Source organism: Spermophilus citellus (assembly GCF_964194105.1).
Source record: "Spermophilus citellus genome assembly, chromosome: 4".
NCBI lineage: Eukaryota > Metazoa > Chordata > Mammalia > Rodentia > Sciuridae > Spermophilus > Spermophilus citellus.
Window position 1 is genome coordinate 29,021,196 of NC_138185.1, and position 16,399 is coordinate 29,037,594.

The 16,399-nt window shown below is 44.8% G+C and overlaps 1 protein-coding gene across 4 annotated transcripts in view; it reads left to right on the forward strand.

The window, feature by feature from the left end:
• The window catches only part of PTPRA (protein tyrosine phosphatase receptor type A), a 132,352-nt gene extending 118,538 nt beyond the window's left edge, over nt 1-13,814 (forward strand). For all 4 annotated transcript variants that reach the window (XM_081293149.1, XM_081293147.1, XM_081293148.1 and 1 more), the window contains 5 exons: nt 442-576; nt 9,356-9,481; nt 9,562-9,713; nt 12,679-12,814; nt 13,516-13,814. In XM_081293149.1, coding sequence (XP_081149275.1) covers nt 442-576; nt 9,356-9,481; nt 9,562-9,713; nt 12,679-12,814; nt 13,516-13,590 — 624 coding nt within the window. In that variant the 3' untranslated portion in view covers nt 13,591-13,814. The remainder of the gene's footprint in view (nt 1-441; nt 577-9,355; nt 9,482-9,561; nt 9,714-12,678; nt 12,815-13,515) is intronic.
• Nucleotides 13,815-16,399: the final 2,585 nt, after the last annotated feature.

The following is a 16,399-nucleotide window of genomic DNA, read 5'->3' on the forward strand; positions in this document are numbered from 1 at the left end:
AACCCAGGCCTCACGCATGCCAGGCGAGCGCGCTACCGCTTGAGCCACATCCCCAGCCCGCAATTACTGAATTCTGATACCTTCCCACCCACCTAGCTTACTAGGTTTGTCCAGCCCCAAAGAATAGAAGGTGGGCAAAACAGATAGTTCACTCTAGTGTGATACCTAAAGTGAAACTTTACCGCACACTCATCTAGGTTAAAAAAAACTGACCTGACCTTTCCCATTCCTGTTCTTCTCATCCTATCTCCAGCACCCCTTTCCTTTCCCCAGAGTTTGATCTTTGGCCACAGGGGAGCTCTGCCTGGGATGGATTTGCCTCCAGCAGCTCCTATCCTTTCCTAGTGTCTTGTCTCATTGCCTCCAAGAAAGGCCCATCTTTTCCATTCACCCCTCCCTGATTATACCACCTCTTCCCTGTAATTGACCTGGTCTGTATAGGGCTACCGGCAGAAGGACTCTTACATTGCCAGCCAGGGCCCTCTTCTCCACACAATTGAAGACTTCTGGCGTATGATCTGGGAGTGGAAATCATGTTCCATCGTGATGCTAACAGAACTGGAGGAGAGAGGCCAGGTGAGTTCAAAAAGGTCCTGGGCTGTGAGAGAGACAGTGTGAACAAGTGTGTGTATAGGGGTAGGGGTAGGCTAGAAGGTAGTTCTTAATTTTTACTTTGACTTATACTGTCCACAAAGCCATTTTCAGACTTATTATCCAGTCTGTTAGGGTCTGAGCTATCATCAGCTTCTCCCAGGACTGGAAAGCAAAGCAGTTCCCACCCTTTCACTTTTCTCCAGAATACAGCCCCCAGCCTAGCCTTTGCACACATTCTCTAAACCCAACCCCCCCAGGCAGGACAGAACCAGCAAGAGGAGGGATACAGAGCCAGTCCAGGGCATGGTGAGTGTCTCTAAGAAGGGGTCACCTCTTCTGGCTAAATGAAAGAAAACAATAGAATTTGAGAAATAACAAAAGCAAGAAATGTACGACTTAAATTTCATTAATAAGGAAATGGAGTTTTCCCCCTAGAAACGTGCGCTTTTTTGGCTGAGTAGGTGATTTAAGAGGGATAAAGCCAGAGGACAAAGTGACCCAGTGCCAGACCAGCCATGCTTCACAGGCTTAACAAGGAAGTCTTAAAAAAAAAAAAAAAAAAAAAACCACTCCCTCAAGTCAGTTAAAAAGTGTTGTCTGGGGACTCAGAGGTCCCCCAGAGCTCCCAGGGAATAGAAGAAATCTCACCACTACTACTGATTCAGTCATGCCACCTCCATGGGGCACTCTCATCTCAGGGATTCTCCCTCTAACTCTCATTACTGGCAGCCAGTCTGTGCTTCCACTGTGCTTATTCTTTTTTTTTTTTTTTTTTTTTTTTTAAGAGAGAGAATTTTTTAATATTTGTGTTTTAGTTTTTGGTGTACACAACATCTTTATTTTATTTTTATGTGGTGCTGAGGATCGAACCCAGCACCCTGTGCATGCCAGGCGAGCGTGCTACCGCTTGAGCCACATCCCCAGCCCACTTATTCTTATAAACACTCTTTCTGTTGAGGTTATACAGTGCAGTAATTGGGTGCTTCTTTAGGCCTGGGATGGTATGTAACAAGGAAGGATGTAAGGATCAGAATCAATAAAATGATTCTGGAGAAGCTAGCAAGGCTTGGTAGGAAAGTTTCTCCTAAGCTATAATGAAGAGTTGAAACTTTTTAAAGCACTTTAAGAGTTTTTGACAAATCCAGTTTATGGTGTGTTTTTTTGTTTGTTTTTGTTTTTGTTTGTTCTGTTTTTAATCCCTTGGTAACAGCAGGAGAACAGTGAGGAGAAATGGGCAAGCCAGAAGCAGAGGGGAACTATGGAAGTTTTGTTGATGGCTTGAACTCTGCTGAGCTGGTCAGAGAGGGTGGAGAGGTGAGGAGGGCCCAATAGGAAAAGAGTTAAGCACAGCACCCACTCAGGAGTCACTGAGTTTGTTTTACATTGGTTCCAAGCAGTTAGTTCCCATTCTGTTCTTGTACAGTTTATTTAACTTTGATACAGGCTTCACACATTTTCTTACCCCAACATTTCATTATGTCAGGTTTGTGGTTTGTGGGTTTTTGTTTTTTGTTCAGTCATTTCACTCAGTAGCTAGTCTTCCCAGGCTTGTATTATGTACCAAATTGACAGGCATCCTTCGTAGGTCTTTGTCTATTATTAGTAACAAGATTGATGAAATGGGAGGTTTGGTTAAGTCTTTGGCCTTGCACTCAAAAAAACATGCACTGAGTAACAAAGGCCAACTGGGACAGAAGTGGCTGTGTTATCAGGGCCTAGTGCATGTCTGCTAGCCCTCTGATAGCCACAAGGGGATATGTGGATTAGACCAGAGCTTTACATGTTTTTCCCCATTCCATCTGCAGGTAAATGATGGGAAGGCCCAAAGAATAGGCAGAAGAGCTAGAATAGGAAGCTCAGAGACATCTCTTGGTCCACTGCCCTATAATGAAATGTAGCTCAGTGAATATCTCTGACCCTGTCTAGACTGATTATTAGGCTTCTTTTCAAACTTACTTGGTACTGGGGATGAACCCACAGCTTGGCACATGCTGAGCAAACACTGTGCCACTGAGCTACATCCCTACCCCTCAGACTCTTTCAGTCTTGAAGAGAGCTTAATGAGAGTTTAGGGTAGAGGGGCAGGAAGCATTTCTCTTGGGTAACAGTGAGGGGAAGAGCCATGCACACCTAGTCCTCCAATCCATTGGTCAAGCCTATTATCAGTTGGGTGGACCTCCTTTCCTTCTGCCACTGTGCCTTAGCCTCTGCCTTCCCAGGGCCATCAAAATAGCCAGTAGCTTTTGCTCTCAGAAACTTCTTAGTGAATCAGAACAGGACATTAGTCGCATTTTTCATAAGGCCTCACTGGCCTCCAAGATAAAATTTCACTTATTGTTTCATCTCTCATTCATGTCAAGTGTAGCTCCCAGAGATAAACGCAGTAAGCCTAAATAACATAGTGAAGGGTGTGTATGTTTATACAAAGTGACACCACCACTCCTTACGTATTATAAAAGTCTGATCCCCAAACATAAATTTTCTACCATATAAATAAAAATCTCAAAGGAATTAAAATTTCTCTTTGAGTTTTCTCGTTCTTTTCCACTTTAACCAAATGGATGCATCAAGATGCTTGGGAAGGCATGGGTTCCTTCAGTGGCCACAGCTTGGAACAGGCATCAGTGTGAGCAGGGCAGTGCTACCAGCTCCCGCACTGTGCCAGCCCAACCTGACTCTCATTCTGCTTATTTAAAGCATCAGTAGATCACGATGCCCACAAAGTTGAGTCCCTACTACTGTTGTCAGCCTTGTACCATAAAGAGACTTAGTGCTGTCTAAGGCAAGGAGGGTGAACAAAGACCACAGGAGAAAAGACAGAAAAGCTGAGCTTAGGCTTCATCAGGATGCCACTGTATAGAGTCCATAACCTGAAAATTAAATCTGAGATTAAACCTCAGCTCCCAAGCTCTCTTCTCCCACTTAATGACTTCTTCACCTGGTTTACCACCCCTTTGGGGCCTTTATTCCTGTTTCTGTTCTTTTGTCAATTTGGTGTTTGTTTGTTTTGGTGAGGGGGTGTTGGTTGATTTGCAGTGGGATCTTACTGTGTTGCCCAGACTGATCTTGAATTCCTGGGCTCAAGTGATCTTCTTGCCTCAGCTCAGCTGGGACTATAGGCATGTGTCCCTGTGCCTGGTTTTCTATCTCTGGTTTTGGAGGCATCAGTATCCATGAGGATGATCCATCTACCCTTAGTCTTTCTGTTTCTTGGCTTCCTCAGCTACCAGTTCCCATGGTCAAACCATGATCTTTTCATCCCCATGCCTTTAGAATATTGATAGGACATTCTATACCCTGTTTATCACCTCCAATACAACATGGTACTTCTTACTTCTATTCCAGTAATTGTTTATCTTCACCAAATATTAGAGCCATTGACTGCTCCACTTTGTCAATGTCAGTCATGGATCATATTTTCACCTTCCTGTGTGTTCTGTTTGTAAAGTTTGTGTGGCTTGTCATTATTATCCTTCCCTTTCTAACACCCATTATTACCTCATACTTTCTTACTTTCTTTCATGGCAAGGCCTCTACTCTGTTAAATCCAGTTACATATCTACATATGATAGCAAACATCACTGGAAAAAAAAAAAACAAAACTCTGCTGACTGTTCTCCCACTGAATTCATAACCACAAATCTAATGTGGGTAAAGCACTACCTAGCAATTCTATTGCTGGTCCTTCTTTTTTCTTTCTTTTTTTTTTTTAAAGTTGTTGATAAACCTTTATTTTATTTATTTATATTCAGTGCTGAGAATCAAACTCAGTGCCTCACAATACAGGCAAGTACACTACCACTGGGCCACAACCCCAGGCCCCCTGTTCCTTCTTCTCTCCCTCAGATCTGCAGAATCCCCTTGCCTATCCCGCCATATATCTTAGCTATGGCTTGGCCTCATTTTTCAAGAAATTGGACAAGAATACCTTCCTCAAGCAGCCAGCCCGTTCACATCTGTAACAGTTCTCTTACCTGCCATCCTGGGGAAAGGGATCCTACAGCTCGATGTAGCCATCCACTGTGCTCTTGGTCCCATTCCCACCTCCCTCAAGGATCTTGCCACTGGAAGATCCTTGCTACTCTTGTCTCCATCAACAGCTCCCCTCTCTACTTAGCAGCCCACACTATTACATTTCCTATCTTTAAAAAACAAAATTATCTCCCCTAATCCCACATCCCCTTCCATCTAGATACTGTTTTTATGTACTTCTTTCTAGACAAGTTCCTTTAAAGCGTCTGCTTTCCCCTTTAAGTTCTCACCTCACTCTGTTCCTTTCATTCTTGACTGCAGTGGGACTGCTTTAGTTAAGATCACAGTGACATTGTCTGTTATCTTGACAAATCCAAAGATCATTTCTCTCTCTTTTTTCTTATTCCTTTTGTTTGTTCTTGTTTTTGTCCTTATACCAATATTCGAAATAGTCAGTGCTTCCCTCTTTCTTGGAATATTTCTTTCTTTGATTTCCACAATCTCACCCCTGTCACTAGCCTTGCTAGCTCCTTTGTCATTTATTTTGTGACCTCTTTCTCCTCTGCATGACCTCTAAACACTCTCTGGAGGATTCTATACTCAGGCCTTATTAGCCCATTTGTTTATGACATGCTGTCCTTGAGGATCTCAGCCAAGCCTGTGGTCTTAAATACAATCCATACACCAAAGCCTTAAATCTTTGCCCCCAGTATAGTTACCTACTCCCCTTCTGGGATCTCCCATATTCCTCATGGCCATGCATTTCCCATTGTGTACTAATGTATCCAGTACCTACTGATATCTTCATGTGGTTGATTATTAAGAATCTCAAGCCAGTGGCGCATGCCTGTAATCCCAACTTCTCGGGAAGCAGAGGCAGGAGGATTGCGAGTTCAAAGCCAGCCTCAGCAAAAAGCAAGGCACTAAGCAACTGTGAGACCCTGTCTCTTAAAAAAAAAAAAAAAAAATGGACTGGGGATGTGGCTCAGTGGTTGAGTGCCTCTGAGTTCAATCCCCAGTACCTCTCCAAAAAAAGAATCTAAGGCTCCAAATGGCCCAAATGAAACTTGATTTTTCTCCCCACACTCCATGCTAATTCACCCCACTCTGAACTATCTCAATAAACAGGACCATCTTCCACCCCACTGCTCCTGCTACAAGTCTAGGATTTCCCTTCCTTACTCTCTTTTCCTCACCACCACATGCAGTTTATCAGTGAGTCCTGATACCTGCTGAGCATATCCACTTCACTCTAGCTTAACAATGCCACTCATGCAATATACCATCATCTCTAACCTACTAAGGGACATGCACATGGAGCAGTGGTTACACCTCTCACAAACCATGCCAGCACTAGGTCTACCTGGAGTTTCCTGGCAACCTGTCTTCCTGCTTCCAGTCCCATTGAGTCAGTTCTTCACATGGCAGCCAGGAATATTTCTTTCTTTGATTTCCACAATCTCCACAGCACCCTTTTGAAAAATACAAATGTAATCATGTTACACTTTATCTTAAAATCATCTTTGGGCTTTTAGAGACCTTGAGGAAAAAAAATCTACCTATGCATATGAAATTTAGGAACTTTTTTTTTTTTGGTTATTTAGTCCCCACACTTAAATTGGGCCCTTCCTTTTAGTTTCACTTGCTTATTTTAAATCCCCTAGTTTTCATTTTCTCCTATCCCCTCTACCCTCAATGGGCTAAGTAGGGCATGATTTATATGCTGGGTCACAGCCTCTGTCCTTGAGACGGGTCTCCCATATTCCTCATGGCCATGCATTTCCCATTGTCCTTGTCTCACTTTTCCATCCCAGCAGAATCTTGGCATTTTTAGCCTGGGATACAGTTAGGATAGCCAGTGCTGCTACAGTTTTTTCTGGATTTTTTAAACCAACATCCTGCCTCCTAAGGAAGGGGTCCTTTAGCCCAGAGGATAATAGATATCTGATTGAAACTGCTATGTGCCTTCCATCAACTTACCACAGCCTGTGAACTAATGCCAGACAGCTGTCACTGCCGCCCTTCCACAGACGAGGTGGGGGGGGGGGCTCTGAGGATTGTTTCCCTCTGTTTCCCACCTTTTCCCTCTTAGATGATTTGACTTGGTTTGAGATGGGGACTCAACAAGTTGCCTTGGGCTCAGGTGATCCCCCTATCTCAGCCTCCATAGTAGCTGGGACTATAGGCACATGCCATCATACCCAGCCTTTGGCTTTGTTTTTGAGTATAACCTGCTCCTTTGGTTTTGTTGTTGAATTTTGTTGTTGAGCCCATGTGGAGGGCTAAATTAAATGAATCCTGTCCCCTTCACCAGAGTAAGATAATTCCCTACCATTATCTGTCCTATAGTCTTATGTAGCTTTTCTTTACTCCATGTCATCCCTTAAATCCTAATCACATATTTACCAGATTTGTTTTCTTTCAGCCCACCTTATCTGCCTCCCTGTATCCCTCTAATAGCTGTGTCCCCTTGAAACTCACTGTACAACTCTGCCCCCTGAGGTCAGTCAGAACCACCTCAAGTGATTGACTGCCCCCATTAGCCAACCAAGGAAGGGTTCCCATTATTGTCTCTGTTGATAAGCCCCCTGTCTCCAGCTTTAGGAAGGGCTTCTCTCCTATAATTCCCAGCTATGCCTGCCCGGGGCCTCCCCACCTTCTGCCCTTTTTCTCTGCTATGCATACCTAAGAAGATCTAAAGTACTAAAAACTGTTGGTTGCAGGGCCCATAGTATTTCTTTCTCTTGTAAAATATGGTCTTGCTGCTCTCTTCTCTCTATCTCAATCTGCTGACCTCACTCCCATCTGGAACCTAGTGTTTCTAATGACTTTGAAGTCCGTCTTCAGTCCTGGTTGAGAAATTGTGTGAAGGCGGTATTGTTTCAAGGGAACTGTGACAGCAAAATCATTCTACCTGCCAGTGCCCTGGAGACCAGTGATTAATAACTAGTTGAGGTGCACCTTAGTTAGGATTTTTTTAAACAGTTATGGTTGAAGAGTGGTTCAGCACCCCATCTTCAGGGATCCTTAAGATTCCTGGAGAGCACAAGTGGAAAAGCACTGGTCTACGGCATTTCCTTGCTCCAATACTTTAATAACCTGTCTGTTAGAATAAATTCAGTGTCATTTATAAAGGAGTTACTGAATGATCACACTTAAGAAAAGCAATAAAAGTCAGTAAAATGGGTTTTTAATCTGGATGAGGTGACACTCCTGGAGTCTGAGCTTTTCAGGAAACTGAAGCTGAGGCTGGAAGAACACTTGAGCCAGGAGTTCAAGGCCTGCCTTGACTCACATAAATAAGTTGGATTTTAAAAAAATATTTTATTAGTTGTAGATGAAGAACAAATAAAGATAAATAAATCTTTATTTATTTTTATGTGGTGCTGAGAATGGAACCCAGTATCTCACACGTGCACATGTAAGGCAAGTGCTCTACCACTGAGCTATAGCCCCAGCCCAATAAATTGGATTTTAATAGTAATTTTATTTGGACTGTGAGACTATCAATGATTTTTCTTTTGTACTTAATGTTTTCAAATCTTAATGAACATGTGTGGCTGAGAATTTTTAAGTTTCAGCTGTTCTGGTTGTGGTGGTGCATGCTTGTTATCCTAGCGACTTGGGAGGCTAAGGTAGGAGGCCAGCCTCAGCAACTTTGTGAGACTTTGTCTCAAATAAAATAAAAAACAGGACTGATTTGAACTTGGCACATTAAATGTTGGGGAACTTAACAACGTGAACAATATGAGGTATTGGGCAGGTGAGCATGCAGGACGTGATGGGAATCAGGAGAGCAGCAAGGAAGACCAACAGCAGAGAGACCAGTTGGATAATGTAGTTCAGAGGTAGAGCAGCCCTGGGTTAAATCTCTAGTACGATTAAAAAAAAAAACTAAAAAATCTCAGATCCCCCCCCCCAACACACACACAATGCTCTAAAGAAATGGACCACGTTTTACTTACATATTTATGCCTTGACTTATTCTGCAGACATTAAACACATTCATTTACCAGGTACTTACTGAGAGCCTATAGAATGCCAGGCCTGGGTCAGGGTGCTCAAGATGCAAAGATGAATTGAGACAGATCCTTTCTCCTGTACGCAAGGAGCTTTAGAAGGAATTGAGTTAGGTGCAAGCAAAGACAGTAAACCATCTCCTGCAAGGACAGAAGTGCTAGAACTAGCAACCTTAAAGTACCATTGCAGATTAAGGAGATCGAGATCAGAGGAATAAAAGGATACTGTGGACTGGGCTGTGGTGAAGCAGCATGGCTGGGTGAGGGTGTAAATGGGTTCCACTTTTCTGGATTAGCAAGGTGGCACATGTAAGCAGCTATAAAATATGGAATCATGGAGTAAGGGTGGAACAAAAACATCCATCCCTCTTCATCCTCCCCACAGCCATTTGAGTGTTGAATAGCACTGAGCAGCAGAGTTCTTCATAGACTCTGTCATATTGTAAACTGGATTGTCAACAAGTGACACTAAATGGTTAACTAATTATTTCTTGTAGAATGCCTGTAATCTCAGTGGCTAGGGAGGTTGAGGCAGGAGAATCACGAGTTCAAAGCCACCCTCAGTAATAGTGAGGTGCTAAGTAATTCAGTGAGACCCTGTCTCTAAATAAAATACAAAATAGGACTGGGGATGTGGCTCAGTAGTTGAGTGCCCCTGAGTTCAACCCCTAGTACCAAAAAAAAAAAGTGAGAGGTCAGGCTGCTCACAAGCAATGCTGCCTTTGCCACACTTAGTACTAGCCCCTGGCCTCTCTTATTTGTCTCGCCAGGAGAAGTGTGCCCAGTACTGGCCATCTGATGGCCTTGTATCCTATGGAGACATAACAGTGGAGCTGAAGAAGGAGGAAGAATGTGAGAGCTATACCGTCCGAGACCTCCTGGTTACCAACACCAGGGTAAGTTGTGCGATAGATGGGGCTCCTCCCTCAGGGAAAGCAGAGCTGCCCCTGCCTCCCTGACCCTCTTTTCTCCAAAGGAGAACAAGAGCCGGCAGATCCGACAGTTCCACTTCCATGGCTGGCCTGAAGTGGGCATCCCCAGTGACGGGAAGGGCATGATCAGCATCATTGCAGCTGTGCAGAAGCAGCAGCAGCAGTCGGGGAACCACCCCATCACTGTGCACTGCAGGTACCGCTGGCCCCAGCTCTTAGATGGGTGGCAGAGGGGTGGGTGCAGTGGTGAGCATGTGTCAAATGGTGAGGAAAGCTGTGCAGGAGCAGGTTGTTGGTGAGCACTTGTGTTGCAGTAATTCACGTGCAGGTCAGCATGGGAAAGAAAGAAGAAGCAGAGCAAGCAAAGCAACAGCAGAAAAAAAGTCCTTTATTATATACAAGCAATCTTTTTATAGTATTGTGAACAAAGAAGGCAGCCTTCCAACAGCAATAAATCAGGTCTTTCAGCTAATTAAACATAGCATACAGAAGTTTTACTTTCTAATCAGAAGTGACCCGCTTCTCATGGCTAATCTACTCTCCACCTGGAGCATGCCGAGCTCTGCTCTTGTTAAGAACAGATAATAAAATTTTTCTCAGTGCCCTCTTGGCCCACTTGGCAGAACGTCCCGTTTGCAGGCAAGTCCTCCCAAGGACAGCAGACACCTCGTTTTTAAGTATGTCCGCTGTTACCTATCTATACCTTGACAGAATATCCCGTTTGCAGGCAGACTCCATCAAGGACAGTAATAGTAACGCAGTCACATCTGATTCTCTACACACTTGTGACAATCAAGTTTGACAGACATAACAGAGCTGAGTGCTCAGAGAGTGTCTTGGAGTTTGAACTTGGCACATTAAATACTAGGGAACTTAACAACATGAACAATGTGAGGTATTATGCAAGGGAACATGTGGGACGTGATGGGAGAGCAATAGAGAGACCAGTTGGGCAACATGAGGATGAGGGCCTGGCCTCCTTAAACACAGGGAAAGAAAATGGCAAATGTTCTGAAAACAGTCAAGGAAAAATGAAAAGACTAAGACCGCTCAGCGAAAAAGCAGAAGAGTCAAGGGTGCTTCTCATGTTTGAGCCTAGGTTACTGGTAGCAGTTGATGTAAGCAACTGAAAAAAGATGATAAGGAGACTTGTTTGGGGAGAAAAGGTGAATTTTACATGGAGCATGTTATTTGAGATTGCATTTTAGGAAAAAGAAATGTTTACCCTGAGTTTCCTTAATAGTAAAGTTTCTCAGCAGATTTGTCCATACTAGCTCTCCAGTTCCTTTTCTTTATTCTCCTATCCTGTTAAGCCCATTCCAGTCACACCAACCACTCACACACTTACTCCATTTCAACTGCACCACTGGAACTACCTGTGGCCTCCAGATTGCTGAAGCCAGTGGTCATTCTCAGTCTCATCATACTTGACTTTTTATCAGTATTGGACACAGTTGATCACTGATCTCTCTGTAGCACACTCCCTAAGTGGCTTCTGTTATGGTTTTCATCCTCATGTGCTCTTCTTCTGTTTCCTGTGTTGATTCCTCCCCATTTGTGGTCCAAGGCCCAGTCCTTGAACCTCTTCTCTATCAACAGACAACACCCCAAGGAGAGCTCACTCAGTCTCCTGGCTTTAACAGCAATTCCCAAGTCTTTATTACCAGTTCTCTAGGTGATCCCCCAAACACCAAGTTTATCTATCCAATTATCTACTTGTCATTTCCACAAGGATATCTAATGGGCATCCTTAGCTTAGGGTTCAAGTGAGAACTGCTGATGTTTCTGTCAAGGCCTGCTGTTCCACATCAGTAAGTAGCTTGCCATTTCCCAGATAACTCCAGAGAGAAGCCTTGGAACTAACCTGTTCTCTGCTCTTTCTCAGATATCATATCTAATCCATCATCAAATTGTGTTCTACCTGCATATAATCTAACAATCCAAGTATTTTTCACTGCCTCCTCCAGGGTCCTCTCTGTCCAAGCCAATTTCTCTCCGCAGTAATTGTACCAACCTCCTTCCTGGCTGGTCTCTCTGCTGTCACCTTCGCCTGGAATCTGTTCTCAACACAGCAGCCTAAGAGAGCCTTTTATTTTATTTTATTTTATTTCTTTTTGCCCCTCGCCCTGCCTCAGGAGCCTTTCAAATGTAAGTCATGGTCTAGGGATATAGCCCAGAGGTAGAGTGCTTGCCAACATGCACAAGGCCCTGGGTTCTATGCGCATCACTACCAAACATATATATAAACAACTATAAATCTCGCCTTTATTTAGAATCCCAACAACAAGGGCCCAACATGATCTGAGGGCTTCCTGTCAGGCCAGGAAGCGGGATGCAACTTAGGCTGGCATTCTCCCAGGGCTCTGACCTCACCCTCACCACTCTCCTTCCTTCCTACATCCGATTCAGCACCCTTGGCACACTCCTGCCTTTGTCCTGAGAGACTCTTTCCCAGATATCCATAGAACTTCACCCTCACCTTCTTGGTATGTCTGCTCACACAGCACTCATTCAGAGAGCCTTCCTGAGCACCCTACCTGAACTCTGCTCCTCTTTCTCCTTCCCTGACTGCATGTCTTTTTCTCTGGAAAGATCGCTAACCCCCGCAGTCCTTGCCACAGAGCAGGTACTCAATGTCCAGTGAGAGAATTGGCTGATGACATTGAACGGGGTAGATAGTGTCAAGGTCAGAGTCTGAATTCCTTGGATTTACAAAGAAGATGAGAGACACAGGAAAGAACCAGCAGGTACATACCATTGCAAATGGTTTGTCAGGGAAAAGGAAGAGAGGAATAGAACTCTAACCTGATCCAGTGGTAAGGTCAGGTCAACCTGGGCATGTTGGTAAGTGAACGTCAAGAGCTAGTACTTGTGGAGTGCAGATGAGGGTGGTTAACATGGTCCCACAGGTGAGCCCTCAGTAGGAGTAACCTGTGCCATGAAGGAGAGTCAGCAGTGGTGCACTGCCTCCCCAGAGGTATGCTGAGTTCCTCTAGGCTGGCAGAGGTGAGCACGGGCCTCCTGCCCCACTCATACCCTCCTGTGGTAGCTCCATGGATCATGCACCAGACTCAGCTTCGGTCTGCTCCTTGTCACTCATACTCACCCACTCTGCTTGGAGAGCTTTAGCAGGCATGGTAAGTCTGTCTGCTCTGTTTCAGCGCCGGGGCAGGAAGGACAGGGACTTTCTGTGCCCTGAGCACAGTCCTGGAACGAGTGAAAGCAGAGGGGATATTGGATGTCTTCCAGACTGTCAAGAGCCTGCGGCTGCAGAGGCCACATATGGTCCAGACACTGGTATGGTGCTCATGTCTTTGTGCCACCACCATCTGTAATCCTTCCCCATTAGGGAGAAGGCCTTCAGAGTCCCACTCAGGAGTCCCATCCTTCCCCAAGGTGTCCAAACCCGCAAGTGCCTTGAGAGGCAGGATTGCAGTGGGAATATACCCTCTATCACCAGTGGGAATGTGACACGTTAGACAAGGGGTACTCGGGTGCCCCACAGGGTTTGTTTATGCTTCTCCCTGGGTTGGTTGGAAGTGGGGGAGCAGGACTACTTACCTTTGTTCTGTTCAGGCTCCCTATTAAGAGATCTGACTTTTAACAGTGTGGACATCCACAAATGTTTTCCTGAAACTTCTGGAGTGAGAAATGTTTGAGGGGAAAAGAAAAGTGAATTTTAGGAGGTTTACCAGGAAATGAGACTTTAAGAGCAGAGCACATACCAGTCTGGCAGCCATGGTGAAGGTGCACCATTTCCCAGCCCAGCATACTCATATTTGTCCTTGCCAGTCCAGTCAGCTCTATTTGCAGAACATCCACTGTGCTAATCCAGAGGGCAGAGCTATCAGAACTTGGGCAGACAGGTCGAGGTGCATGTGGAAGTCCACAAACATTCATTTCCTCTCCAATTTCCATTCTAAAAACAGCTCTGTTAGGAACTGTGGTTCCACATACTCTTCAATAACCTTGGCATTCTTCCCACTTTCATTCTCCAGGAGCAGTATGAGTTCTGCTACAAGGTGGTGCAGGAATACATTGATGCATTCTCAGATTATGCCAACTTCAAGTAACAGGCGACGAGGCCCCATGGACAGGAGAATTGCCTTTAATATTTTGTAATATTCTGTTTTGTTAATATGCCCAAAATTGTGTATATATCTTATAACTGTTTTAGAAATTGGTACATAGGCTTCTATTACCTATTAGGTGGAGATTTTATATGTAAATGTGTTAGCACTGATAGTCCTTTTTCCAATGTTTTATTGGGGAATTAAATAGTGTGATGTTTGATTGATATCGTGTAATCCTCAGCCTGGAAATTGGGCTGGATTGTTCTTTGGTTTAAACATCTTTTCCTAAAGAAGATAAACCCATTCCAGGTAGCTTGGCACCAGCTAAGAAAAAAGCACAAAGTTCTCAGAACTCTTGAGGAAATGGTTGTCCCAGGATCCCCATGTAAGTCCCCATTCCCCTCCCTACACTGTAAATATCCCTGTCTCTCTAGCTCACCTCCTTCAAACACACCTTCACATCCCAGCAGCCCCCTGGGGGGAGTAATGGGACCAGGGCGGTATCTCTGGCACCACACTAGGGATTATTAGGTAATAAAAGCTTTGACTCCCTGAGGAAATGTCTCTCCCTTTGTCTGGGGTGGGGCAAACAGACAGGGCTAAGCTGCTCCTGGCCCTACTATATTGCTGCTGTCTCTCAGTTCCCCAGCTCTCCATTTCTATCATTCAAGCTCCTCCATCTCTGATGTGATCTCCAAGACCCTCCTTTCTTTCCCAGCACATCTTTGGCTTAGTGGTCTCAGCCAGCCTCACACCCTGGAGAAGATGGCAAAGGGTAGGGCCACCAGGAGAAGAGGAACTGGCTCAGCCTTAGACCTGAGGTTGGTCTCTGACCTCTCCAGCTCTGCTGCTTTGCTTCAAAGCCCTTTAGATTGTGTCACTATCCAGAAAAGTCTTTGTGTCCACATTGATTGTGTCAAATGGCTTCCACATCCTTTCATTTATGTCCTCATTTCCAGGACTTTAATGTGGAAAAGTCTCAGATCCAGAAGCCAAGATGATGGGATTCTTAGATTTCAACCTGGTCTCAAATCTGATGTGTTTAACATGTCAAGTTTTGTATCTTAAATAATATAAATGTTTATGTATTCCTTATATAACAGTCTGCCCTACCCAGAGACCCAGTATCCTTCTACCTTCCAGATTCATGGTCCTCAAAATATAATTTTCATCCCTGTGGCAGGAGTTGAATCACTTCTGCATCTGAATCAGGCAAGGGGGAAAAGTATGTAGTGTAAACACAAAACAATTTCATTTTTAGCAAAAGTTGTTGCTTTTTTGGTGGTGGCAGAATTGAACCCAGTCAGTGATGCTCTACCACTGAGCTACATCTCCAGCCCTTTTTATTTTTCGTTTTGAGGTAGGTTCTCACGGTCTTGAGACACTAAGTTTGAAACTGGTCCCAAACTTGGAGTCCTCCTGCCTCAGCCTCCCAGTATCTGGGATTGCAAGCATTCACCACCGCTCCCAGCTCAAAAGTTGCATTTTTGGTTTCTCATAGCCCAGTAGCTAAAACATAATCCTATGGCTGTACCTAATTACAAGGAGAACTGAGAAGTGTGACCTTTAGTTGGGATACAGTTGGAAGGGTGCGTCTGCTTACCACTCCTCCTAGCCTCAGGAGCAGCTCATGATGGGAGCAGAAAATAAACTGATTGCCCAGGCTGGCAGGGCAGGGCTGAGGGAGCCTGCAGCCTCTGGCCTTCCTTGAAGAGTTGTGGCAGGCTCTGGGCTCAAAGGCTTCAAGAGTGAGAGGTAGCACTCCAGCCTGGCCCATGGAAGCACATTCAGGTCAGTGTTCCATGGCTTGCTGAAGCAATGCAGCTTGAACTGGATCCAAGCAAGGGATGCTGGAAATTGAGTTGAATTTAGCAAGGGATGCTGGAAATTGAGTTGAATTTAGAGGAAAAAAGATCAAGTGGAGCTGCATTACAGATGAGACTGTAACTCGGGCTTCAAGAGGGCACTCAGTGTACACCACATATTCATGATGTTTGTGTGAAGGAAACACGAGAGAAAGGAAGTCCAGAGGCCTACAGGAGGCAGGGACACTACAACAGACTACTTCTGGAAGCTTCAAGAGGTGAGTGCAAGTCATTAGAAGCATTCAGTCCTTCTGTAGGAACTACAAGAGGCAGTTGACTCAAAACTCGGTAGTTTCCAAAGAAGCATGGTAAACAAAGAATCTGAGGGATCTCCAATGAGGGATGATGGGTTTGAAGAGAAGACCCTGGCCCTTGCAAGCTACTCTTTGAACCCTCTGTGTGACTAAGTCCAGCAGATATAGGAGTACGGTGGTGGGGTCAGCAAGCCATCAGTGAACATGCAAGTGAAGCTCTGTCCCTATGTTGCCTTTCCACTCCCAGCAAGTGGCTCATCTCCTATTAGCAAGGCTGGCTTTGGGCAGAGCACATCAATGTGGCCTGACCAGGTTTCTTAGGTTTCTGCTAGAGTCTGTGTTGACTTGGTCAGTGGCTGGGCCAATATTTTAAATTTCACCTGATTACTAATCAATTATCTTCCAGCAGGAATTACCTCATCTCTTTGCTTCCTTTCCATAGAACTAACCCTTATCCCTTCATCCCTCCCCCTTAACTCTCTTCTTACTCAGAGTGCAAGAGACATGAACCCAACAGGAACTAGTGTAAGTTCAAAGAACAATGTCCTGGGCATTCACAGCACAATGTGTGAGAAGGGCTGGGGTGACTGCTTCATCCAGTACCCCACATCCAATCAGCTGTGGCCCCAGGGAATTAGGTGGGTAAGTTTATTTCCCTGCAGGGAAGAGTTACAGCCAGTGCCCACTATG